We start from the raw sequence: 27,247 nt of genomic DNA, 5'->3' as shown, positions 1-27,247 counted from the left end.
TAATGTGGCAGTTGGGAGGCTCTCTTGGGTGTTGGGAGTATATGGCATATCTAGAAAAAGAAGTCTTGCTTTCAGGAGGGGCTTTCTTTCCTCCTAGGATACATTCAAAATTCAAGGATTTAGAAAATGGAAACCATTCCTGTATCCCAAGCATCCCATTCCTCCGAGCTCCCCCCATTCTGAGGGTTGTCAAGAGACTTGACCCTAGAGGAGTTCCCAGGTTTCCAGGGAGACGCCCCCCAGTTAGTTCCTTGGGCAGCTGAGGAGAGGGAGCCTCAAAAGGCCAGTTCCTATAGCCATACTGATGAATTTCTTGCATATCACCATAGAACCTCCACCTGGCGATAGATGAAGAAAATGACTGAGCCCCACATTGGAGCACTGGACTGAGCTCCCAAGGTCCTGATGAGGAGCAGAAGGAGAGAGAACATGAGAAAGAAAGTCAGGAACGTGAGGGGTGCGTTCACTCATGGAGACGGTGGGACAGAACTAATGGGAGATCACCAACTCCAGTTGGAATGGGACTGATGGATCATGCGACCAAACCCGTCTCTCTGAATGTGGCCAACAGTGGGGGCTGACTGAGAAGCAAAGGACAATGGCGCTGGGCTCTGATTCTTCTGCATGGACGGGCTCTGTGGGAGCCTTCTCAGCTTGGTCGATCACCTTCCTGGACCTTGGGGGAGTTGGGAGGACCTTGGTCTTAGCATAGAGTAGGGAACCCTGATGGCTCCTTGGCCTTGAGAGGGAGGGAGGGGAGGTATGGGTGGAGGGGAGGGGAGGGAAGGGGGAGAAGGAGGGGAGGGAAGGGGGAGGAGAAGGGGAGGAGATGGAAATTTTTAAATATAAAAAAATAAACCATGAAAAAAAAAAGAAAATGGAAACCAGGAACATGCAATCAGGTTGAAAAATTCAAGTACGTCTCTTTGCAAAAAAAAAAAAAAAAAAAAAAAAAAAAAAAAAAAAAAAAAAAAAAACTGAGGGAAAGGAAACTCAGAAGAGTATTTAAAGACTGGGAGGAGCAGTTTCACAGAGACCTTCGAGGAAGATCCCATTTTCCCAGCTTTTGCAGACAGATGAAGATAGACTTATAGGAAGTGAGACAAGAGGGCATTGCCTGGTACATGCAGCATAATCTCACCTCAGACGGTGAGCATCTCCCTAGATACGGAGCCTGCGAATCCGCAGCCAATTGTAGCTTTCTCGCTACAATCTAAAACCTGGCACTTGTGTCCAATATAAGAAACAAACGCCTCTTATACTTAGAATTTTGGTTCTTTAGAGCAGGGACGACTAAGGGATTCTACAGATTGGCGGGTACGCGGAGGGAGCAGAGGCAGCATCCTGGAGGGAGATGGGGTACACCTGTTTGGGTATGAGGACTGTGAGCAATCGAGAGCGTAGCACTTCTGATTCGGTGAGCACACCTTTGAGCACAGGGTCGGAGCCACAGGGAGGCATTCTTGGCCTGCCTTAAGGCAGATCTTGGGGCTGCAGGATGCCTGTGAGATGCCAAAGCACTCCCCGTTGGGTTGAAGAACAATCCTTGAGGTGTATGGTTTCGTGAGATGGAGATAGTCTCTATTGGAAGGAAGGCAAAGCTTTGGGCTGCAGGAGGCGTGTGTGCAGCTGGGATTCACGACAGTAAAGTTGGCGCATCTCCCCTGGAGGAAGGACAAAAACAGAAGGTCACAGAGAGGTTGCTGGAATTGAGGCAGAAAGCTGAAGTTGCCTAACTTAAGGTGGTAGGGTGAGGACTTATCAGGATTCGGCTGGCAGTGCTGGCCTTGTCAATGCTCCTTTGAATCAAAACAAATCATAATCAACATGGAGTCACGTGTGTCAAGTCCTAATAGAAACAGAAATTAAAATAGGGAAAGCTGATTGATTATTTATGAAGGAGGAAATTTCATTCATATAGAAAAACTGTCACAAAACACTGCTAGGACCACGCTGCCCAAAGATCTTTATAAAGTTTTCACATCAATGGCTGTATACACACAGTAACTCCATAGCAACCTGTGGCCCATATGCCTAGAGATACGTTGCCTTTTAAATCCCTTGCACACAAACATAGTCTTCAAGGAACTCTGCCCATGAGTGACCAGTTCAAAGGTGAGGACTGGTGCCATTGCCCCCTTTGTTCTTGATCCTTTATTGTTCTTTTACGATTCCTTGTGACTAAAGGTTATTGGCTCAGAGTAACTTGTGTGAACCTTCCAATTTGGCCTTTAAAGTTTCCCTTTATTCTTTATATGCGTACGGCCCACTCTGGAATGTGGAAGCATCTCGCAATGCCATATTACATTTCCCAAGTAAATCATTATTTTTGGAGAATTTCTCTGACTGTTGATTAGGCTGGTATCAGAAAAGTCCCCTCTTCCTCGGCTGTTTTAAGTAAGCTGCCTTCAAGAATCTGGCCTCTACCTCAGGACTGTGAGTAGTTTTCTACAAACTGTTTCTAGATCTGGTTTCTGTGAATGTAAAATATGTCTGCAAAGACTTCAAAGGACCTCATGATTGTTTTTGGTGAATTCATGCTTGGCTTTATGGTTCTAATAATTTTGCTTCCTCTGCACAGTTAAGATGCTGTGGAAATTCTTATCTCCATGTTAGTTTGTTTATGTGTGTCTGTAAATAACTCTGCTCTTTTCTATCTTGTTTATTTGTAAACTTCAAGAACAAAAAGGAACATTCTGGATGCTGGGCATTAAATAGTCACTTTAAGACCCATGAGATAGGAATATTCATAAACACTTCGTACATCACACTTTATATTAGAAGATGTGTGGTCCACATGTTTCTCTTGGTCACCCTGATACCCTGACTCCTGGGACAAAGCCTGGATGAAAGGGTCAGTTCACAACCTGCTTGTACCACTCAACAGCCTCACCATGATGAGCCCCAAACTAAATGCCAGTGCCTCAGTTTCCACAGCTGTGAAGACAGCAGGACAGAGAAGGAAGCACACACACAATGCCTGGGGTGTGCTGGTCTGGTTGGCTCCTGACCATGACTGATGAAAAGTTTCTTGACTTTGCAAGGTTTCTAGTTTCCTCCCAACAAGAGAGTTATTGGTTTGGTTCATCATTAGCTTATGGGAAGTCCTTAGACCATGGCTCTCTACATGGAAGTTACAGTTTCTCTGAGGCAGTCGTGAGAAAGGAATGAGTTTCCAGGCTCCAAGCAGCTCCTGGGTAGAGTGGGTAGGCATAGAAAGATGAGTGGGGTTGGGAATGCCCCATCATTATGGTAGATACTCTGTTCAGGGCAGGGGGAGGTTTCGCAGTTTTACATATATACCGAGCCAGATTTCCATCAGTTTAACAGGCAGAGAGATAAAGCATGAACTAAAGAGAACCCAGACCTCAGCGGATGTGACTCACAAACTCAACTGCGTTTTGTGCGTATTTACGAAGGAGATGGCACCAACTAGACAAATTCCTTCCGGAATGTCTGGGGCAGACATTTATTCTGTCAAAGTTCAAGGCAGAAAAGCCACTTACTTCTACCTTAAATGCCCAGGTTTGCGGTAAACTGAACCTTGTAAGGAATTCCCTGGGTTGTGATTAGCTGAGACACGAAAGCTTATGAGGTGACTGGAACAAGCAGACACCTTTCAAGTCCTCAAGCTTGCGTGCCACTCCCACCCAGGATCGGGAGCTTAGGGACAGCCTTCCCACTGGGTGACACAGAGCAGGAGGAGAGGCACACCCAGTCCCACCAGGATCTTATTCCTGTTGCTTTTGTCTAGGTGAGGCTGTGCCTGAAGGCGCCTTCGGGAAGGGTGGCGTGGGACACTCAAGTGGCCTATAGTGGGAGATGGTGTGTGATCAGGGTCCCTGACCAAAACCTCCGCTCCCTGCTGCTAGACTAGGGTTAAAGCCTCCATAATGTTCTTAAGTGGGTCTCATTTAGACAGTACTTCCTTGCTCAGGCAGAAGACCAGCCTGGTGGAGCATCCCAGAATGCCTTCATGCAGGAACCTGTCTGAACTTGCCAAGTGAGCTGCATTAGTGTTTGCTTCTACTTAGCCCAGTGCTGCAAGCTGACTGTCCTGCAAGAGGCATTAGGATTCAGATCAACCCCTACTGAATCCCTTCCCTAGACAGTTCCCAGCTTTATTTATCCCTTTATTTGTCCCTGCAGAGGGCACAGCAGTGGGCATCTGACTTTGTGCCTCGAAGGGAGCAACAGGTGCTGGTTGACACTCACTTAACTTTGTACCTTGCAGGGGACTTCAGGCCCCTCCGGCCACTTATTCACAGTAAACCCTGAAGGAAGCCATCTCAGCTAAAACCCACACTTTTCAGTGCAAGGCTCACGTGAAACCGTGGATCCAGAATACTGCAAGTTCAAAATACAAAAGCAATGGCCGTTCTGTGCCCTGGAGTTTTCCTTTGTCTGGCTCACCTTGGGATGACACCACATCAACGGCATCTGGTGGTAACCTGGGTGAAAGCAGCTGCAGCATGGATCCAGGTTTCCCTGAAAAGCATCCAGGACCATGAGCAAGCAGAAGCTCATGGGAGCTGCCCCCCCCCCCAAAGACAATGGGTTCCACAGTCACTAGAACTCTGTCAACATGGGCGCAAGAAATCAAATCCTATCCTCTCCTAAGAGGGACCAGTCTAAAGACTTGGGTGTCTGAAGTGGGCACTGGAGGACATAGAAGTTGGAACAATCTGGAACAAAAGGTACTTTGGAGAAGTTGGCTTGAGGGGTATGTGGTGGCAAGCAGAGGCCTCCAGGAGAACTATGGGTTTTGTGAAGTGTCTGGGTAGAAGGCCTGGGAAGAGGGAAAAAGCCAGAACTTGGGCCACATAGGTCAGGCTGGCAAGAGGTCCAGGTCTCAATCAGGGTCTGCTGGCCCATGGATGGGCCCAGGTAAAGGAAGGTGGGGAGGCTGGAGGAACCCCGGGCCTAACTGTGGAGAACCTCATGGTCTCAGCCCTATAGCTCAGAGTCCTTGGGTCCTATGGAGTGGGTGGGGCCGAGCCAGGAAGGCCAGGCCACTGGCAGTGGCCGTTTTCCTCTTAGGAGACCTGTGTTGGTTTCATTGGAGCTCACAGGCAGGGAATGGGCTGGCATGGCTCTCAGATGTCCTTGGCGATGGCCGAAGACTTCGAAGCTCTCTGGAGGGAGCAATGGGCCCACCACAGATAGAGGCAGGGCAGGGAGGAAGACTACAAAGCCACAAGGGGACTGGGGCTTTTTGTTCCTTAGCACTATTCTTGTAGGGTCTCCATATTGGGACCTGGGGCTGCTGTCTGTCTTCCCCCTTTCCTGAGGTGGCCTGGACCTCCTGGAAGGAGGGGCTTCAGATGAAAGGCTGTTTGCCTCCTGGAGCTCAGTTCCACACAGGAAGCCTGTGATGCCCCTTCAGAACTCCATGTCATCTACCTCCATCTTGTCTCTCTTTGTCCACCTCAGTGGCCGTTAACACCACTCAATCAGCTCTTCTGCTCGTACAGGAAGAGCCTTCATCCTGGCTGGCCAGGGCCACTGGCGTTTGGCCAGTTCTTGGTGGACAGACGGTAACTCATGACTGGTCTTTTTTTTGTTTTTACTGTATCAGACTTTGCAAGATATACCCAATATATCTTGATTCTTCCGTCCACAAACTAAGGGGACAGCAAAGACATTGTTGGGGCAGAGACAATGACATGGGAACCAGAGACTGGCAAGACAGGACACAGTGGCCATGTCCAGGGAACCTGCAAAAATAGGGATGCAAGCACTTGGAAGACCCTCCTGTGTGCTGCTCCCCTCTAGCCTTGGGAGAAAGACGGGGAGCCCGGTGTCCTCAGATGTAAAGTGTTACATGTCCTGCATCCTGTCCACAGTCAGACCTCTGTAGTGATGATTGGCTGTGCCCATCCCCCCTGAGCTGAGCCTAGGGTCACAGCATGCCCATCCCCCAGGCACCTGGATGCCTCTGCTTCCACAGCCACAGCAGGCAACAATCACAGTAGGGCTTGGGTTGACAGGTGATGGAGTTGAAGGAGGGATGGGAGGAGCCGGTGGTGATGTAGGAGGAGGGGACAGGTTCTCTTCTGGATTCTGGAAGTGAAAAGGGTTGGTGTGTGTCTTGCCTTCTTGAACAGGAAGGAGCACACTGTGCCTTGCATACCCCTGCACTGGGGAGTCAGTCAGCTAGTGTTGTGGAGCCAATGGAAGACTGTAACCCACACCCAGGGAGGTCATTCATGAGAAGAACAGCCAAGAAAGCCCCTCTGGTTTGCAGATATTGAGCTTCCTCAAATGCAAAGAGCCCATTGCTGTGCTCTTGGTTTTCCTGGGGCCACTCTTGCTGGCAGAAGCTTAGACTGGAGGCTGTGTAGAGGGTGGGCAATGCCAGGTGGCATTCTCCTCCATTAGATACTGGCCTTTACAGGGGCAAGCTCCCAGGGCAACTCTTCAGCCAGCACTGTCCCACATGGATAAGAAAGCCCCTCTAACTCCGGCCCAAGCCCAGGCCCAGGCCCAGGCCCAGGCCCAGGTTCTGCTTGCTCTGGCCTTTCGTTACCTCTTCTGGTTCCCACCCCCAAAGAAGGCACAGTTGCTTCCCCATCTGGTCCCTCTCCTCAGCTGGGAACATCTCTCATATCTCATGGTCAAATAGGATATCCTCTGTTTTCCCCAGTTCTGGACGTCCTAGGCGGACCTCAGTGAAGCCCTTTCAGCAGGTGATGGACAAGGAGTAGAGAAGCCCAAAGGCTCTGAGCCTGGAGATGGAGACCTGGGTCTGACGTGTGCAGCTTCTATACTAAGAACTTGTTTGTGTCCTTGGCATTCTATAGGGAATCCTATGGGATCCACTGAAAGGTACTAATTCATCAATGGATAGCTGCACACAGTGGAGCAGGTCGCCAAATCCCTAATAATTGTAAAATACAGGGAGTCTGGTAATGGTGTTGTCTGGGTGACATTGTTTTGAGTCCCGTGACTTTCCCATTGATCTGCATTCCACCCATTCACTGCCAAAGTAGTGAGCAATTCTGGGCTCAGACTTCATGATGCCTCATGAAGACTTCATGATGTCATGTGACAGTGTCACCCTCTTCCCATACCCAACTCACCTTCTCTGGTTCTGATGGTGGCGGCTGTTCCTTACGCTGGAATGTAAAACAGACAGATGTGGGCTAGAGTGGGAAGGGTGGGCTTTGCCTTGGCCCTACAGCCAGTGGGGACCCTGACTTGGAACAGGGAGACAACAAGGCCTCTGGGTGCCGATGTAGTTGTTCACTCCCTGCGGTGCTGTGTCCAGCAGGCTCTACCTGGCTTAAGGCAGACCTCCTTCCTCTCTGGTAGAGGGGGAGGCCACATGAATCAAGGTTCTGGTCCCTGGAGAGGCCCGCACCTGGAGGCCCACATCAGCCCCATCCCAACTGTAGTGGAGCCCACACTTCCCCTTGGCAGAAGCTCACTGTCCTTCAGCCCCCCCACCCCCTTTCATCCTGCGGTCTCCTCACTCTCGAGTTTAGTGCCCAGATTTCTCTGTTCGTTGTGCCCTTAAGAGGAGGTGGGCCTTGGCAGCTGTGTTGCATGCTGTCCCCCAGGGCTGCTACTTCCTCCTCTTTCTTCAGCTCTCTGGAGGGTTCCTTCCGTCCTAGCTCCCCAGCTCTTCTGTCTTCTCACACCCTGTCCCAGGATGCCAGTGCCATCTTTGCATCTGGTTCTGCTTACGTCTCTGAATGGGTGCATCTCCCCCTGAAGCTGAACAGTAAGTGCAGTCCCCGGTGGGGGAGGGTGGCTCTGCTTCTTCTTTGTACTTCTGCAGCCCAGTATGGGGCTATATGCTATACCGGGATCCGGAAAGGAGTTGGTATCAAGGGTAGCTCTGCCCTACCTAATCGTGTCTGATAGGCATTACCCTGCATATGGGACCACTGGGACTACATGAGGGATCCTGTCCTGACATACAGGGCACCTATGAGGTTTGGCCACATGAGGCCTGTAGATGTGTAGCTAATACAAGATGGTTAGGGTCTAAGGGTGCTGGGGTGGCCTCTCTCCAGGGCCAGCCTCAGCCCATAGCCCAGGCATCTCAAATGGAACTCCTGCATCAGCAAGGCTGGAGAGTTCTCAGAACCCAGGCTGCTCTAGGGCTTGGGGCTTTAAACTTAAGAGTCTGTGTCTCTCCTGGTTGACAGGAGGATCTTGGAACAGATGGGAAATTGCCAGCCGGCTGGTTTATAATACGGCACTATGACATTGTTCCTTGGAGAAGGGACATGTGTGTGGGAGCCAGGGCAAGGGGGAGGGGTGGGCAGTGGACTTAACCTTTTTGCAGCACAACCTCCAACAGCAGCACAGGAACAGGAGGGGCACCAGCAAGACTGGTATGAAGATAAGAAATTTCCAGTGAACGAGAGGGTTGTCTCTTAGTGGGTTTCTGGGAACAGTGGTGACTTTGCCTTGTGTTGTGTCCACTGGGTCTGGGTCTGGGTCTGGAGCTGGTTCTTCTTCCTGTAACTTGTTGGGTTTATGGTCACTGCTGCTGCTGCTGCTGCTGCTCCTGCTGCCTCTGCTGCCGCTGCTGCCGCTGCTGCCGCTGCTGCTGCCGCTGCTGCTGCGGCTGCTTCTGTCACTGCTGCTGCCTACTGCAATCCCCTGTGATTGATAACAACAGTGGCTTCTTCCCATGTGCCCACCCCTTGCTTCTTATTTGTGTACATTCTCTCTCCACCCACCCAGCTTGCCTAGACTCAAAGGGGCTACAGCTGAGTTAGTGGCCCAGGCTGGTCCTCAGAAGGCAGTCAATCTTTCCCAGTCTTGAACCCAGAAAAGGATGATTCAGTATCTTCCAGGGTCTGAGGACACCAGTTCTGATAGGCATTACCCTGCATATGGGACTACTGGGCCTTGGCGGACAGTGCACTAGGCTACCAGTGATCAGATCTCAAGGAGAGGGTTGGGTTGCTGGACCACTAAAGAGGTGTAGGGCTGGGAGATGTGAGTCTCCCTTCCCTGGCTGCTCTCTGTGTTTCTCAGTTCTGTCTGAGAAGCTCACCCCTCCTCCTTCCTCTGAGTATTGAGAGAAACTCAGGAGTTGTCACAGGTGGACACAAAGCTCTTTTTCTTGGGCATACCCCTCAGTCACACTGCACTGGTCTCAGGTGCTTGGAAGACAGATGTGGAGTTGGGAAGGCAGTCCTTGAGGAGCAGCTCTTTTCCCCTCAGGGGCCCTGAATGAGCTGTGGGGTCCACAGACCAGACAGTTCCCCCACCATGGTGGGAGAGGATGCCCTGCAGGTGATAGTAAGCCTGCAGAGGGGCAGCTAAGGATGGAGAAGAGAGGGGCGACTGAGGACCCTGTAAATGACAGGAGTCACCAAGCCAGCAGGTGCTTGGTGGGTGAGACCTGAGTAGGTTTGGGTCCACATTAGCTACTGGGACTCTGATTCACTGGCACACATCTTTGACTGCTGCTGGCAGAAACTCTGGATTCCTGAGCCTGGCACATCCATGTGGTGCTGTTGTGTGCCCTGCATGTCTTAGACAGTGTCTGACAAAGCTTTGTACCTGTCCCAGGTGGCTCTTTGAGGAACTGCCACAGACTACCTAAGGGACTTGTGTGCACCTCCAGACCTTTTGTGACTAATCTTTTGACCTCTAGGTGAAGCTGTAACACCCCTGGGCTCTTACCTTGGTACTCCCACAGTAGGTACCGGTTATGATGAGTTTGTTCCCAACGAAGGAGATGCCATTGTTCAGACTGACCTGAAGAGAGACTTCCCTAGTGCACAGAAAAGAGAGTTAGATAATGGCAAGAGCCCTGGAGCCTTGGTTTGCTGAAATGGTCACACACATCAACCCTCAGTGTAACGTTGCTGACACTCTAGCGTAGAGTTCCCTGATAGTGAGTAGGTACGTAGAGAACTTTAATCCCCAAAGCATAACAAGTCAACCTCTTCAGAGATGGTGAAGGCTGCAGGTGAGGTCAGAAGAGACTTTATGCCAGATGGACTTACTGGCCATGAGCTAAGGGATCAGGGAGGTATTGAAACACGGGTTTGAACCCTCGGACCCATCACCTCCTCCATCCTGCCCTCAGCAGTGCCTGGTCACTGTGTATTCCTGAATACTACCAGGGGCACTAACAGGGGCCTGTGGAAGGGAAATGGAACCCACATATAAGCAGATAAGTGATTCACAGCAGAGGGTACACACCAGATTCCCCACGAACTGGTAAACACCAACCACTGCACTCTGGACTAAGCCTCTGGCAAGGGGCACTTACTCTGATGAACACAAACTCCTGGACCTCCAGCAAGGGACACTTACTCTCCAGCACTCTGTATCCTTGGTCCAGGACAGGATATGCTTTTGTCATCCATATCAGTGGGGCTTTCGTCTAAAAGAGAACGACACAAGATTATCAATAGGGCTGTCCTTCCTCCACTGTCACCCTCTGTCTGAGGCTCACACTGCTTGATGACTGCCTACATTCCCCTGCCTCTCTTTGTTCAAGGGCACCCACTGAGTCCCAGCTCTGCCCACTAATGAACCACCTTCTGATACCCAGCAGGCACACACAGCCAAGGGCTCCTACACCCCAGAAGAGAGAAAAGACACACACACAGGACGACGCAAAAGACAGAGTGCAGCGTGCTGTACCATGGGTGGGTAGAGAGATGGGTGGGGCACACTGGGGAGAAGACAGATGCTCAGTCACTGGCGACGTGTTCCTTCTTTTAGAGAGATGATTTCTTTTTTTTTTAAATGAGCATACACACATGCAATGATGCCTTGCCTGGGATTGGCTAAAGATAGCCAGTGGTGAGACCGTCAGGCAGCTGCACTGGGTGGGGTGTGCGTTACTGAGCGTAGGCCATGGGTGTGTCAAGACCATGGACAATAATTCTTGGTATGTTTGTGTTTGGTGCACCATATGCACTGACACTGATTCTGTGGGAACTGCTGATGTCTGAGCTAGGAGCAGTCAGGAAATGATCTTAGGGCTGAGGGCTCTGGGCTAAGTGAGAGGCACATGGTAAGGCACCTACTACTAGGTTGCTGGAAGTGTGGGCTCTGGGAAGAAGTCTGGACTTTACTGCTAGGGAGATGGGTCCGCCAGGGACTGTGGAGGCTCCGGATAAAGGCAAGATGAAGTGTTGGTGGACTTGGTACAGAGATAGGAAAAAAAGGACCAAGAATGGCAACCAGGCTTAGACCCAGGAGGTAGGTGGATAGTTGTACTGTTTACGGAACTGGAGAAGGCTCATAAGGGAATAGAGATTCTTCTTTTCCTCCTTTGTGAGCCTGAGAAGAATTCTGTAACTGTGACAGAAGCCACTGATCTTTAACACACATTCCTTTCCCGGTCCACTGAGCTGGGGCAAAAGTCAAGGGCTGAGCTGTATTCCCACTGGCTACGCTTCCAATTTCCCAATCCTTAGTTTCCCCCTCTGTGTGTTGTAATGAATGGTTTTCCAAAAAGACTTCCTGGACATCTTCCAGGGTCAGTCTGGAGGCTGCTGTTCTATCCCAACTGTAGACACCAGCTTCTGGTGTTCGACTTTCGGGAAGGGGAACAGAAGACAGGCTAACCGGATGTGGTAGTCGGGGATGGGCCAGTGTCGTGCCAGCCTCCAGACGCCTTTGGGAGCTGGGGGGTTATTCTCTCCCTACGTTTGTATGAAGGCAGACGGGCCTAGGCATGCCAGTTGGTCCTTTTTCCATTGTTTCCTGCTCTCCAGTATCCATTGCACATGGTCAGCAAGAACAGAAGGCAAGACTGACTTAGAGAAATGATTCTGTATGGTAACGTATACCTCAGGGATGCCAAGGGACTACTTACCAACGATTCTGGAATCACTGAACGTGAATCTACAAATAACTTGGCTCATGTCTTTCGCATTATTAAACCCACGTCCGCTAATGTTTACTTGGTAGGCACCTGCAAGAAGAACATTTAAGCATTGGAGTGGAGGAGTTGGGTGCCACGTTCTCTCTGGTCTCACCTTTCATGAAGGGCTACCCCAAAGAGGGAATTCTCAGGAGCCCTTGTAAAATGAGAACAGTGTCTGAACCGTCATCTGTGGGACTTGTAGGGCAAATCCTTATCTGGATGTCACTGAGCATCCATGCTAATGTAACAGGGAGGGGCCTTGCCAAATTAGGAGTCTTTCTGGGATCCCCAACCAACAAATTCAAAGTTCATGCGTTAGTCCCAGCCCTGTTCCAAGCTAGGCTAACTCAGGTACCACTGAGCATGAAGAATATCAGTTCTTCCCTATGTTTATGGTATATGAATAGAGACCCCAAGAATAAGGGCTGGGTCATAAGGAATGGGTCCAGTCCCTGACACACCCAAGAGAGTCCCTTATAGGAGGTGGCACCTCTCAGATACAAGTCCCGAGGCCAACACATCCTTCTTTATCTTCACTCATCCTGCCAATCACTCTGAGGTTTTAGCAAGGTCTTCCTAACATCAGTGAGGATGGCTGGTTGGATGATTCCTCAGACTGGATTCCTCTAACTTTTCCTCATTTGCCTGCATAACTGCTTTGGGGCCCAGGGCCAGCTCATGCCTACGTCCTCTGTATTTCAGATGCCTCAGGGTGGTTGATCGAGGACCTTCCTCTACAAGGACTCTCCTCAGGCTCCATAACACACAGGATAACCCAGTACCACCTCAAGCAAATAACCAATTCTGTTGCATTCGGGGTCCTGGCTTCTGCCTCGGGTTTCCCTGAAATTAATGGGTATTCTCATGTGAGAGCTTGACACAAAATAGCCAACACTTTAGCAGATCGGTGACTGAGCGGATGAATATCTGGAAGCACCTGTTGCCGCTATTCAGCTTCAGGCAGGAAAGAATGACAAACTCATGCTTTCATGGGGATCGTCACAGTTTTCCAGACACCAAGGCCTGTGGGCTCCAGGACAGTCAGAGGCAGGCTATACTGCAAGCCTTTTTATTTTCAATCCCAGAAGCAGAGGTCTTTTCTCCCTTCATCTTATGGCATAGCAGACTCTTCACTTTTCCATAATACGGGGAGGGGCAGGGACAGCCCGGAGCCAGTGACTAGGATGGAAACATCAGGGCCAGCTTCTGTCTTTAACACCGATGAGCCTTCAGATGCTGCCTGTCCTCACACCTTCCATTGTCTCTACATCTCACAACGTAGTTCTGTGTACTGGAGTGCCCACATACATGGCCCTCTGGCTTACATTGGTGTTGAGGGTGGCACAGCCCCCAAGCAAGCTTAGTCTTGTTTTCTTAGGCCTGGAGTCTTGGACTCCCATTGAAGAATATGGAGGTCAGGACTCAGCTGCCTGAACTAGAAGGCATAGGAAGAACTGAGCTGCCCACAGTGGTAAAAGGAGACTTGGGGCTCCCTGCCTCTCTCTCTTCTGCAGGGCATAAGATCCAGCTCTATGGGGCCAAGTCTGCATGCATGTACTGACAAAGAAAGGCATCCTTCCTCCAGAAACAAACACATGTGTGTCCTTGGTACACGGATGCAGGGACCTGGGGATGGACAGAGGTCATCTTTGTCAGTTCTAGTCCTGGAGGTCAGGTGTTGGCCATGACGGTGCCGGAGTGCGGTGCCGGAGTGTGGTAAGCATTCCTGTCTTTGTGGGTGTCTTTGCCAGGCACTGCGTGTTTCCTCGTTTCCAGGAGCAATGTAGATGCCCACTGTGCCCAGTGGTTTGTTCACCCATCGATACAATCACCTTGTTACTGACTCCATCTTGCAAAAACGGAAAACTGCACACGGATTTCTGCTTTGGCTGCTCATGGTCTTTCTAGCAAAGCCAAAGTGTTCTGAATGTGTTGGTGGTTCTGTCCCACTTCCTAGGGTTTCCTTGAGAATTTCAAAAATGCCTTCTTCTTAGCCTTATAACACTTTCTGTTTTGAGATAAATAAGCAGTATTCGCACATACATCACAATGTAATGTGATGTATGTACAAATCACAGAATGTACCTTCCAAATGTAGATCATACTATACCAAAAGCATAGTCACCTCATGCGTGTTCATCCCCACATATACTGCAATACACATAGTGCCTTCAGAGGCACACAAACACCATATGCTCTTATTTTATACACTGGGTAACACACATACTAACTATAATATGTATTATTACATACTGCATACACATGCATACTTCCTATGGCATTTACAGCCATAAAACACAAGCACACAAATATCATGTGCCTTTCAAAATACTACATATTTAATCACCAATATCATACCACACACACACACACACACACACACACACACACACACTTCAAGCTCTTTAATACCACACATATACTCATAAATGGACATGCTCCATGTCCTACATAAAACAGCACACATGATTTATTCTACACTCACAGTTGTAAACATGCACCACAGATATCATATATACTATTCTCATATAGCAGACAACATAAATGCATGCCATAGATCCCGTAAATATATACTAGACACCATATGCCACATAAAACTCAGACATGTAGTACATGTCATAAAACCACACCATGTGGTACATACACATTATACACCCTTCCACACCACAATGCATCACAACACAGAACATCCCAACATACATAGCACAATTATCACTTTCTCCACCCCTGCCTATTTGAGTCACTCACTCCACAGCCCTTCTACAACCCATATCATAATGCCATACACATACACACTGCTCATACACATCCATCAAAAGCACTTACCACACACAAGACATCTCTACAAGACAGACTACAGACACTACCTATACCACAAAAATACCATATATATTCACTTCCCCAAATATCAAACCACACACGTACCCTCCTTCCCATAACATTCTCCTAAATTTTCACAATGTAGAGGAGACAAGATATACTCATACATACATACATACATACATACATACATACATACATACAAGCCTTACCTACAAAACATACAAATCATACATAGAACATATAATTTATACAAAAAACTCCAGCTCAGTTTTCCATACTTATACTACACAAAATATGACACCTACACATTAATCCACCATATACACCCACATGCATGCCACATGTCATAACCATATCACATACACACACAAACCAAATTTCCTATCTACACACATTTCTACATAGGAACACATGTGCACAAACCATACCCGTACACAAGTTAATTACCTTTTTTATTCATTGTAGCAAAATGTCTCATTAAAGCAACTTAAGAAAGAAGGGCTTATTTTCACTGACAGTTCAAGAGCACAGCCCTTGGAAGTCCAGCATGTTGGAACTTGTATTGGAACCACTGGATTCAAAGGGCTTGTGTAGCCCTGCCCTTCTGGCTCTGATTCCTTCAGCACACATAGCCTCTCTTTGGCCAGCCCCACAACATGCCTGCAATTTTTTTTTAGTGGATGCTCCATAGTTCTAGAATCCCTAACACGCTGGGGTCTCCACTGCAACATAGGCGTCAATTCCCCAGCTTTAAGCAAAGGTCTCTAAGGAGCTCTCTCTGACTCTGCTACACTTTGGGTGGCCCTAAGAGCTCTCTCAAGACTCCTTTACCCCCTCAGTATTGTATCTTGTGTGTCCACAAAATCAGTACCACATGAATGACACTGCCAAGTTCTGCTGTTAGCTTGGGATGGCGCTGGGTCCCCTGTACGAAAAAGCCATAGTGGTAATTATATGTGTTGGTTTCTGACTCTGAGAAACCACTTTCCTAGAATGTTACTTTTGAACTGGAAATCCCTTCTGAGTTCAGGCTCTTTCTTTTCAAATAAATTTGCATTTTCCTAGGATGGACCAGTTTCTAAGTATGAGTCTTGCCCTCAGGGACTTTTCTGACTGTCCTTGTTCTGAGCAGATTTCTCGTGAATGCTGCTAAGGACTGCTAAGTAACTACCGGTGCTTTCTCAGTTCCAGCCTTGTTTGCAAGCTTAAAATTCACTCCTTTTCTCCAGTCAAATAGCATATTTTTTCATATCTTTTTCCTTCTGTGGCTCTCTTCACTGTAGACCTGGCTAGCAATGAGCAGTAACCATGACATACCCTGAGTGTTATTATGTTTTGAGATCTCTTCTGTCAAATGAAAATCCCTTTAATTTGAATTCAGCTTCACTCAAGTTCTAGGACACAAACACAAAACAGCCGAATTTCTAGCCAGACTATGACGTGAATGGCCTCTATCCAGGTTCCCAACAGAGTCTTTAAGGGCCTCCACTGTCTGTGTTTTTCTTGGCATACTGGTCTTTTAAACTCCCATTAGAAAGACCCACTGTGCTGTACAGTGGTGGCGCACGCCTTTAATCCCAGCACTCTGGAGGCAGAGGCAGGCGGATCTCTGTGAGTTTGAGGCCAGCCTGGTCTACAAGAGCTAGTTCCAGGACAGCTAAGGCTGTTACACACAGAAACCCTGTCTTGAAAAACAAAACACAAAACAAAACAAAACAAAACAAAACAAACAGAATGATCCACCAAGCTTTTCTTAGAGAATTCTTGTGTTTTTCTGTGTCAATTTTCCAAACTTTCAGACAATTTTCTCCTACAAGCTGTTTTCAAAGGCTTAAGAAGTACACAGTCAGAATTTAGCAACAATATCACTCCTGATACCAGTTTTCTGTATCAGTGACAGCAAAATGCGAGACCAAATAAGCTTAAGTTTACAGTTTTAGTTCACAGTTCAAGAAAACAATCCAGCATGTATGGGAGGAAGTTCATGGTGGCAGGAACGTGAGGCATTTGGTCATATTGTATTCACAGTCATGAAGAACGTAAACGCCAGTGCTCAGCTCATTCTATTCTTCTCTAACTCCTCAGCTTGGGACCGCAGGCCCTTGGATGCTGCTGCCTGTGTCTAGAATGCTGTCTCCCACTTCAGTTAACCCAGTCGAGAAACTCCCTTGCAGTCACGCTAAGGGGCTTGTTTTCTAGGTAATTCCAGATCATCTCAAGGTGATGATCACTATCAATACTACCACAATACATACATCACATGTGCCTGTGCAAATGCACACACCCTCTTGAGTTATACCATTGGCCCTTGTCTGTGACCTCTCAGCTCTTACCTTTTATACACACGTGGGAAGGCTTCACGGATAACACCTCAATACATGTCTTGGCAGCAATCTGAGGAGAGAGAGAGAAATGGGCAGGATAGTAAGCCTTAGGGAATACAGACGGGGTTCCCCAGTGTCCCACATCCCAGTTGCTCACTTGGTCAACGACGCTCTGCAGAGCAGCGAACCCTTTTTGGACCCCGAGACTGTGACTTGGGCTGTCTGCAATCTCCGCCATCTATGATAGGAGAAAAGTCACTGGTTAGAACCTCAGAGCCAGAAACCAAAAGCGTGATGCAACAGGTTCCCAGACCGGGGGCAGTTACTGTTGCCCTGAGGCTGTGGTGACAGGAGGGTGTCAGGGACACCCTGACTTTCATTCAAAGCCCTAACTTCAGGAATGGGAAGCTCTCCTGCCCACTCTATGGAGGGGGTTGGCTTACTCAACTATGTGAGCTACCCTTTTGCAGTGGCTAATTCTAGACAGGGCACTTTGGGTAGGTGAGAGCTCCACTCTCTTGGCACTGTGAAGATGCCTTTACAATCTTGCTCTGATAGGTTACACAGGGACACTTGGTCACCCGGTCTGAAGTACCTGTACTCTGTCATACATATGCACACCCACGGTGAAAATGATGGCTCCGAGTTCTCGAGCTTTTGTGGCCTAAAAGAAAGAATTTGCTTAAAAAAAAAATACAGCCCTAAATATCAGAGGCAAAGTACTGATGTTTGTGGACTGGACTCACCTCATCTATGGTCTGCTGAAATGACCTATCCACCAGTGTCCCATCAGTCAGAGCAATAATCACACTGTTGACATTGCTGCCTGCGGAAGAAGCAAGAAGTGGGTGGGCTTAGTGGGCGTGGCTTACTGGGTGAGGCGGCAGATCCAGCACCATCCAGGTCAATAAAGTTGGTTCTTTGTTTCTAAGTCCTTGGTCTCACAGAATGAAAAGACTTGGGTACTTCTTGTTCTACAGATTAGGAGCCAGAGGGGCTTGATACCCTCCCAGCAGTCCTGGCTTCTTATTCCCTGGCTGTGGAAACTCTCCTTTAACTAAGGGTTGTGCCACAAGCCCAGCCTCTCCCTGGGCTGGTGGGGAAACAGGAGGGGAAACATTCTTCCTTGATGAAGATGCCCAGAGTGAGGCAGGTGGAGCCTGGGGTCAGCCTCAGGCACTATGTTAAGGACATCTTACTGGGAACAGTAGACCCAGTGAGTCAAGACCTGCGATGAGCATAGTGAAAAATGCCTTTTAGAGATGTAAAAATAGCTTAGTCAGGAGCCCCACTACACCCAAGGCTGCACTTGATAACCAGAACCCAGTGACATCACTCACAAAAGATAACGGGACACAGTCCTAGAACCCCTCGACAACCACTGGACACTCTAAAATCATATACTTATACATCGGAGACCAAGAGCAATGCTCTGCTCTGTGTATCGGGAGAGACACCACCTTGATCTGCCTTGGGGCTGGAGACTTCTGTTAGAGGCTGGGCCTGACCTACAGCTAAGATACGCACAGGAGAGCAGCCTTGGGGAGCTAGACTTAGGACTGGAGTTAGGGATTTAGAGCATGAACCTTCTGTGATGACCCTCAGCATAATAAAATATAGCGTTTGTTACACTAACTACCTTCTTGCTGGCCTCACGGCTCCAAGTCAGAAGGTCTTAGGCAGGGAACCCAATGGCCCCTCATCAAATGTACCCACTAGATTCCACAAGGCCCATAGTCCAGAGGGACACAGGTCTTGGCTGAACATGATTGACTCATGGGCTTAAGAAGCTGACCAAACAAAGCAAGAGGTAGGAGAAGACTTAGCAACCCGAGATGAAACCAAACCCTGACTTCCAGCACAGGGTCCTCAGTCAGCCCAGGCCCCGTGTTTTCTTCTATTTCCAAGTCCATCGGTATGCCAAGAACCCTAGTGAGAACAAAGCCTACACGTGACCATGTGCAGCTTCCGGTCCTCTCCAGAGCCTCCTGAGTGGGGTGCTGTGCTCCAGAGGGGCCAGATGCGTGTGTGTGGGGGGTGGGGGGTGACAGGCTTCAAGAGTTGGACTTGAAGAGGCTCAGGATCTACACACAGACCCTGTAGGGAGCCCAGCTCTGTGGGTCCCGCCCCACTGAAGGCACAGGCCACTCACCTTCCAAGTTGGCCTTTTTGATCTGCTCTATGGCCTGCCAGGGAAAGAAGAAAAAGGAATGGTAAGATGCGGAGATGTGGCCCTCTACGCCGAGCCAGTGCAGCTGTGCCCAGAGGGGGCTACAGCCATCTGTACCTTGTGAAATCCTTTCTGCATGTGTGTGAATCCTTCAGGCACCTCTTCGAGGAGAGTGAGAAGGCCCTTGTGGATTTCTTCTCTGAAAGGGATAAAACAGAAAAGTGGCATGAAAGATATTGGCAGTGGCAAAACATCTCTAAGCAGTCCTATGGCCTTGTCCACCCTGCAGGTCGCCCGGCTGAGAGAGGGTACTGGACAAGGGACACTGTCTCTCCCTTCTGAGCCAGGTCTTCCTCTGATCCATGAGCATGAAGGCAGGATAAGGCAGGGAATTCACTGGGCCTCACAGGAAGGTCTGGTTTTCTTTGAGTTTGTTTACATTTTTAGGCATCCAGGGCCTTGGAGATTTGGACAGAGTCCTTGCCCTTTAAGTCCTTGGAGAACATCCTGGGATTTAAACTAGGAATTCACAGTGGGTCTCTGCATTCTGAATGGATAACCTAATGCCACGGTCACCCTCCTTCTGAATGGTCTATTATCCACTGTGTAGGGCTAAAGGGGGCCATGCCACCCTGCTGACTCACAGCACCCTGGCCTGACTCCCTTCCCTCCAGCCTGCTAAAGGCAGCAGTCCGTCTACTTAGATATGAGCCTGACTGTGGACTCCAGTAGCTCCCACCAGAGAAGCCTGAACCTGGGACTCAGGCCTTGAGGGCTGGCTGTCCGCAGGGCATCTGTATTGATCCCTGGGCTAGAAACTACATGGCCTGTCAGGTGCTGTTAAAACAGATAGAACACATGGAGGCAAACAGGGCTGGGTCTGAAGGTTGTTCTAGGACAAGAAAAGGGGTATGAGTAGTTCAGGGTAATCTAATGTGCCAAGGCTAAGCAGGCATAAAAATGTGATCTGCAATAGACTCTGAGGTGGCTTTCTACTGGGGAAAGGAGAGGCTTTACCAGGGACTGAGCTCTGAGAGCCCTATGCCTGGCCCAGATACGTCCTACTAGAAGATGGGATGGTCAGGGCCCAAGCTGGGGAGTTCCAGCCACAGTTCTGCCCTCATCCCTTTGCCAGCGCAGCCCAATCCAGTTCTCTCCCCTTTGGCCAGCTTAGCTCCACTCTATGCCAACCCCCAGCCTTCGGCCATCCCATCACTTACCCCTCTATCTGGCCTTAGAGTCTATCTTTCTGCCTGAGCTAGCCCACTATCCTTTTTCTATTTCTACTCTCCACTCAGCCCAGGATAACCCCTGAGACATCCAGCACCTTCTTCTATTTCTCCTATGCCCCGTGGCTTCTCTGCACTCCTTGTCAGAATCACCCTCAGGAATTCTCTCTGCCACTCAAATTTAATCAAGTTTCCCCAAAACCAAGCCACTAGGGTACACTGCACCAGGCCTGGCCTGGACTTTTGGGAGTCAGCCCATTCCTGCCCCACCTCCCAGATGGACCTTGGGTGCCATGTCCATAGACTCAGAGACTCTTGTCCCTTCCCTGAGGTTGTCCCTTCACTCTTGTTCCTGCCTTTTCCCCTAGGATACAGGACAGAGACTTTCACACCTCCAAACAGCTCAATCCTTCATGTCCCCACACCTCTTTCTGGCTTTCTAACTTTGTACGGAGTCTTTGGAAGAGCATGTAAAGTTTATCTTCCTCCTCGTCGGTCAGAAACCCCCAACTTCTTACCTCTGGGATGTTGGCCCACCCCACTTTGTGGCTACCTGTTCCCCATATCTTCCTGTGGCACTCAGTACAGGTGACCCATGACCTCATCTTGACGCTTCCTTATTGATTGATGACCACAGGGGACCTATGCTCCCCATCCTCCAGGGCTCTCCTCGGGCTTTCCCAGATGTCTCCCTATTTCACTTACCCAAGCAGAGAGCAACACAGGCCAGGATTCTCAGAGAACATGCATGTCTCACCAACTCCCTGATATTATGGGTGTTAAGGATACTGACATGTGTACCTCACCAGTTCCCATATGTTGTCATAGGCAGAGCCTAGGTAAGATTCAGGGGTGGAGAACTTCTAGAAGTATTAAGCCTATGAGTTCTGCTTAAGTACAGGCCCAAGGATGCTAGTAAACTGGGGTTCAGGGTCAAGTTGGGTCCATAGGTCCCCTATGGATGGGCAATGCTGGAGATGCAGAAGTCTCTACAAGCCTTCAGTCTCCTTGAGGTGCCAGTGTCCCAGCCATTGGGCAATACCTACCTGTCTGAGGTGAGTGGTATGATAATGTCAGCCTCTGTTGAGAAGGTAATGATGGAAATCCGCATTTTAGGGCTGGGGACAAAGCACAAGTACTGAGAAGCCAAGGCACTAGATCATCAATCTGTCAAGGAGCAGACATTCACAAAATCCCTGCTCCCACCCCAGCTCCTATGCACTGGGGACATTCAGAGGTGAGGGGTTAAGGTGAAATTGGCAAAGGATTCTGAAGCCCACAGAGATATGTAGCTCCGGGGAAGAGAGAGAACGTGTCAGGACAACCCCTGCTCCATCCCATGCTTCGCCTCTCTTCTCTTCTCTCCCTCAGTCTCTCTTTCCCTCAGTCTCCCTCTCTTCCCGTCTCCCCTCACTCTTTTCTCTCCCTTTGCCTTCTACCCTTTCCTCTTTCATATGTGCACACACTCAGGTCAACCATTCTGAACAGGCAGAGAGGCTCTCACACTCCCCCACAGGGACATCATCACCCCTGGTCCCGGCTATCAGATTCTTTGCATCTCTAACCACCTTTCTTCACCCTCCCTGCCTCCAACTCAAGGAGGTCACTCTCTGTCTGGGAAACCCTTCACATGCATGCCTCCCTCTCCTCTCTCCCTATAACTCAGCAGGAAATCAGATTCCCTTGACTTAGCATGACCTCTACTATGGCTTTGTCCCCAAACTACCTGAGGTCCTCCTCTTCTCCCAGCCTTTCCTGAGCAACCTTCACTCCCCTAGTCTTAGGGGCTACCCTCTTACTGGGGGGTCACTGTTATAGTTTGAGTTGGAAACCATCCATTATAACCCAGGTTGTGAGCACTCGTTTCCCATCTGGTGACACTATTTCAGGGGGCTGTAGAATCTTCAGGTGGTATCTAGCTGGTTGAGGCAGATTATCAAGTCAGACCATCAACAGTTAGAGTCTGTCCCTGCCATTAACTTTCTTCTTGATGGTCTACAGGGTGTGAACAGCCTTGGCTACACACTCCTCTTGCCATGCCTGTGAGGGAGGGACTGAACCCCTCAGAACCTGTGAGCCACAGATACCTCTCTTAAGTTGTGCCTGATAAGCACTGTGGCTGCAGTAATGTCACCCTTTGACCCTGCTCGTCCTCCTGCCTTGAGGACTCAGTTCACGTTTCCAGTTTCTCTAGGACCCTGAGACTTTTCTCTGCTGCCTTTTCCTTTGTCTTTCCATGACAAGCTCCCCAGCTCACTCCTCTGGTCCTGAACATTCTATGCTCAATATAGGTTACCACCTATCGTGATGTCCTTCCCACTCTGAGGGTTCCTGGAGGGTGGACTCTGTCACTGTACTATACCGAATCCCCAAGGAGGATCAGCCAGTGTTGCTGTACCCCAACTAGATGCTGTCCCCCATGTTAGCACACCAGCCTGGGCCTATGCTCCCTCTATGAGGGAATCTCATGCTCATCAAATCTGAGAGACAAGAGGACTACTCCCTTGAAGCACAGAGGAAATTATAGCCAGAAGAAGCCATACTTCTGAAATTTCTTCACCAAATCCTCCGCAAATGAATAAACATGGATCCAATTTACGCCCACACTGCCTGACCTGAAGACAAAGGAGACATATGTCAAGGTATGGGCAAGTTTTAGGGAAGGGCAGTTTCAGCCTTCCCAGGTGTTCATTGTTTTTATTTATTTGTTGGTTTGTTTATTTTTATTTTAGCAACATTTTGCTGTGTCAGTGCTGACCATGGTGGATCATCACGAGAGGTTATTTTCTTCAGGGTCAGTAGTGAACAGAAGGTAGCCAAACAGCTTCATCTATAGAGACTGTGAGGTCCCCAAAATGGCCTTTAGCTGCTCACCACAGTGCCTGATTATGCTAGGTGAGGGTTGTGTTGTCTCATGATGAAGGAAGATGTCTTGATTGGAAGATCTACCTATGTTTTAATGTGTGAGGCTTTCCACTCTATTGACTTTTAACTTACCAATTCTCAGTCTTGTCCATGAATGTGTGGGTCAGGGCTACTGGCACTATTGTTATCAGAAGGCTTTTGAACACTAGGAAAGGCCTAGAAGGTGACCCAGGCTTGGCTTTGAACTCCCTTATTAAACTCTTGGGTTATTAAGTATCAAAGCTCCTTCTCAGGTGAGATTACTCTGGAGCTTGTGGAACATTTGGGGCATAGGTTGGGTCCTGAGGATTTTTAGGTCTTCCCAGCTCTTTGTTGGCCCCCAAATCATACCAGCTGTAGCTGTCATGTCTTGCCTACCAGGATAGCCTAGTCCACTGAGCCATTCATGAACCAGAACAAAGCTCTCCATTGTTTCCTGCTTGTCTGTTCCAAGAGTCACACCATTGAGGGTCTGACAGAAAGGACTTCAAGTCAAAACTAACCTGGAGATAAAGAAACTCACTTTCTTCTGATTACGGTGACTCCATCAAGAGGACATTGCAATTGTAAACACATACACACTGAGCATGGGCACGCCTTGTTTCATTTAAAAAAAAACGCTACTAAAGCGGAATGGTGGCGGCACACGCCTTTCATCACAGCCCTCAGGAGGCAGAGGCAGGTGGACCTCTGTGAGACTGAATCCAACCTGGTCTACTGACTGTGTTCTAGGGCAGCCAGGGCCACACAAAAAACCCTGTCTCGAGAAAACAAAACCTAAACAAACTAAAACAAACAACAACAACACTACTAAACATAACACCACAACTAAACCCAAACACAGTAAGAGAAGGTGACTTTAGCATCCATTGTCAGCAATAAATTGGTCTTCCTGACAAAAAACCAGAAACATTAATGTTAAATGATCTCGTAGTTCAAATGAACCCAGCAGACAGTTTTAGAACATTCCACCCAAACATTACAGAATGTACGCTCTTCTCAGCAGCCTGTGGAACTTCTCTAAAAGTGATCATACATTAGGAAATGAAGCAGAAAACTCTGTCAACATCAAATGACTAATACATTTTTAAAGTGCTCAACACCTTTAGTTGTCAGGGAAATAGCAATTAAAATCACTCTGTGAATCGATCTCAAACCTATCAGAATAGCTATGACCAGAAAACCAACAACAGTAAGTGCCCGCACAGGTGTAGAGAAAGGAGTCCTTATTCACTGTTGGTGAGAGTACAAACTGGTGTAAGTGTTATGGATATTAGCATGGATATTTCTGAAGAAAATAACAACAATAACAAAGACTAAAGCAAAAACTACTATGCAGTCCAGAAAAATGCTTGTGGGCATACACTCAAAGGACTCTATACCCTACCACAGAGATGCCTGCTTATCCTTGTTTATTGTTGTTCAACAGCAGAGAAAAGGAGTCCATGAAAACATGGTACATATATACAATGATGTTTTCCTCCACCATAAAGAAGAATGAAATTATGTTAGCCCCATAAACAGTCATGCTGCTATAGCACCCGTGAATACATCTTGCCTGGCAGGTCAGTATCGTGACATGTAGTGCCCAGTGCTAGATAAAGACCACTAATTTCTCCCCCCTCAACAGTCTAAATAGCACCTTCTAGGCCTTCTAGGACCATGAAAGCTATACATCAGAGAGAGAGAGAGAGAGAGAGAGAGAGAGAGAGAGAGAGAGAGAGAGAGAGAGAGAGAGAGAGAGAGAGTGAGTCTTGGTCAGTTCAAGATTTATTTCTCTGTGTCCTATATAAAAACATCAAGCAATCGGGTCTTATCATCTAATTATGGTGGACAGCCAAGAGAAATGGCAATAACGTGTGCTGTTTTGGGTACCTCTGGGGATCCCCAAACCAATAATGTATGGAGAAGTATCCGTGTCTCACACTGAGATTTTCACGTAATAACCCATGCCTTTTGTGAGCAGCATTGTTCACCAATGTGGGGTACTGTGTTCCAACTTCTTTTAAAATATTTTAAGTTAGTGTACAAAGTAGTCAGGCTTCATAAGGCTTCCCTATATCCTCAGCTTTGGCGAACCCACTTACTGCTCCATTCCCTTTACCCACCTTGCCCACTTCTGCTTAAACTTGATGCTCCCAGGACCTCCCCCTGTCCTTTCATATTTGCAGGAAAATATATGGAACGGGAAAGAACGATTTCAAGTGAGGTATGTGAATCCTAGTTTCTAATTTTTATGTGTGCTATTTATGTTGGAGTGTGCACATATCCTAAGAATTGAGAAAGAGTCCAAGCAAGCCTTGTGCCCACCGGTGCAATTGAAGCAGATCTGTTATTGATAACCAGTTGCTTTCTGGTTTAATTTGAGTCCTACTCCACAAAAGGGTCTCCTTATCTGGTCTTATAAAACATAGTCAAAAGCCTGTAGCGAGATCATAGGCTTTAGTGGGGAAGCTGGTGCTATTGTTTTGCTAACAGCATACAATGTACCCATTAAACTTTCTAAACAACTGTGATTACAACCAACATCGACTTTGTTTGTTTGTATTTTGCCATGAGCAGCAGCAATCACAGAGGCTCATAACTGGCTAAAGAGTAAGTAATTCCTTCCACGCTGAATGACTTGAAACTCAAGTAAAAATGAGACATTTATATCATACCCTCTGAGGTCAGGGGACTATCACCCAAGATTGGGTTAAAAAAAGGAAAAAAGGAAAAACTGGGAAAGGATGGACCTGTAAACAACCTAATGAAACTCGCTGGGTCATCAAAAAACAAACACGAGAGTAGACAGGGAGAGAGAGAGCAAAGGATTAACAGGGAAAGGAGGAGAGCAGGTAAATGGCAATGAAATGGTAAAATACGTTTCATACATGTATGAAAATAAGAGAAAAATACAGACACGTCAAATGACTAAGCTCGAGAGATAGAAGTGTAAGCAAGATTTCCCATTTTCTTTTTTTTTTTTTGGTTTTTCGAGACAGAGTTTTTCTGTGGCTTTGGAGCCTGTCCTGGAACTAGCTCTTGTAGACCAGGCTGGCCTCGAACTCACAGAGATCCGCCTGCCTCTGCCTCCCGAGTGCTGGGATTAAAGGCGTGCGCCACCACTGCCCGGCTAAGATTTCCCATTATCTAGAAGTTAAGCGCACACTGCAAATTTCTGTAATCCAAGAAATTGGATAGTTGGATGGGGCACCACCAGAGAAGCCCTGAGCCTCTCTGGGTCTCTGACCCCATCTCCATTCCCTCCCTTCGCAGCCAGGAGGGCTCTAAAGATCAGCCCAACTTCCCTACCACACTGAGAAAAAAACAGGCTTTTCCCAGGGTAGGAACTGTCCCTGGCTCTTGTGTTGGGAGAAAAACGGTGAACCTTTAGGGCACTAAAATAAAGGCTACTTGGAGCAGCAAAGCTGAGAGAGTGCCCACAGTGCCCACGGCAATCTCCAAGGTCCCTCTGTGGGTAGCTCCTAGTAGCCTCTGGGCCTGAGGGGCATGGTAACCAGATCAGGGTCAAGATGCTGGGGACAGAGCCATCCAGAAGGTCTGTGTTGGCCTCCTTGCATTCAGGAAGTCAGTGACAGTCTACATCCCGGGGTCTGCCCACAATGATCTTGCCTGTCCTACAGAGTCAGACCTACTGTGGATTCCCAAGGACTCTCTAGGGACAGTGCAGGAGGGCAACTCACTTGTCCAGGATGAGGTAGAGGTCGAAAATACCGAGGCAGTCCCCCGACACTTGGCGCTTGTCCTGGCTCCAGTTTTGCCTCATCTGTTGAACCTGGCGTTGCTGAGAACTTTTGGAGCCCTCGCTCAGGTAGCGGAAGAGTTTCCAGCCAGGGCCACGGTAGTGGAGGCTCTTAGCCTTAGAAATGGGAGGAGGTAATAGGAACAGTAACAGAAAGAATGCCAAGCAAGACATGTGGAGACCATGAATACCCAT

The 27,247-nt window shown here is 48.4% G+C and overlaps 1 protein-coding gene across 1 annotated transcript; it reads right to left on the bottom strand.

Annotated features, from left to right (window-relative positions):
• Positions 1 to 1,262: 1,262 nt before the first annotated feature.
• Positions 1,263 to 27,247, bottom strand: LOC119827090 (anthrax toxin receptor-like). Its single transcript, XM_042054013.1, has 18 exons — positions 26,994 to 27,247; positions 22,947 to 23,018; positions 21,450 to 21,521; positions 19,292 to 19,373; positions 19,157 to 19,190; positions 17,751 to 17,830; positions 17,600 to 17,668; positions 17,162 to 17,242; positions 17,014 to 17,074; positions 11,807 to 11,905; positions 10,291 to 10,360; positions 9,652 to 9,742; positions 9,109 to 9,318; positions 8,287 to 8,472; positions 7,083 to 7,118; positions 5,929 to 6,063; positions 4,414 to 4,488; positions 1,263 to 1,664 (listed from the first exon to the last, which is right to left on the bottom strand). The coding sequence occupies exons 1-18, from the start codon at positions 27,245 to 27,247 to the stop codon at positions 1,263 to 1,265; spliced, it is 2,109 nt and encodes a 702-aa protein (XP_041909947.1).

The sequence above is a fragment of the Arvicola amphibius genome, chromosome 12, assembly GCF_903992535.2.
Source record: "Arvicola amphibius chromosome 12, mArvAmp1.2, whole genome shotgun sequence".
Classification (NCBI taxonomy): Eukaryota; Metazoa; Chordata; class Mammalia; order Rodentia; family Cricetidae; genus Arvicola; species Arvicola amphibius.
This window is presented reverse-complemented; position numbering and strand designations above follow the sequence as displayed.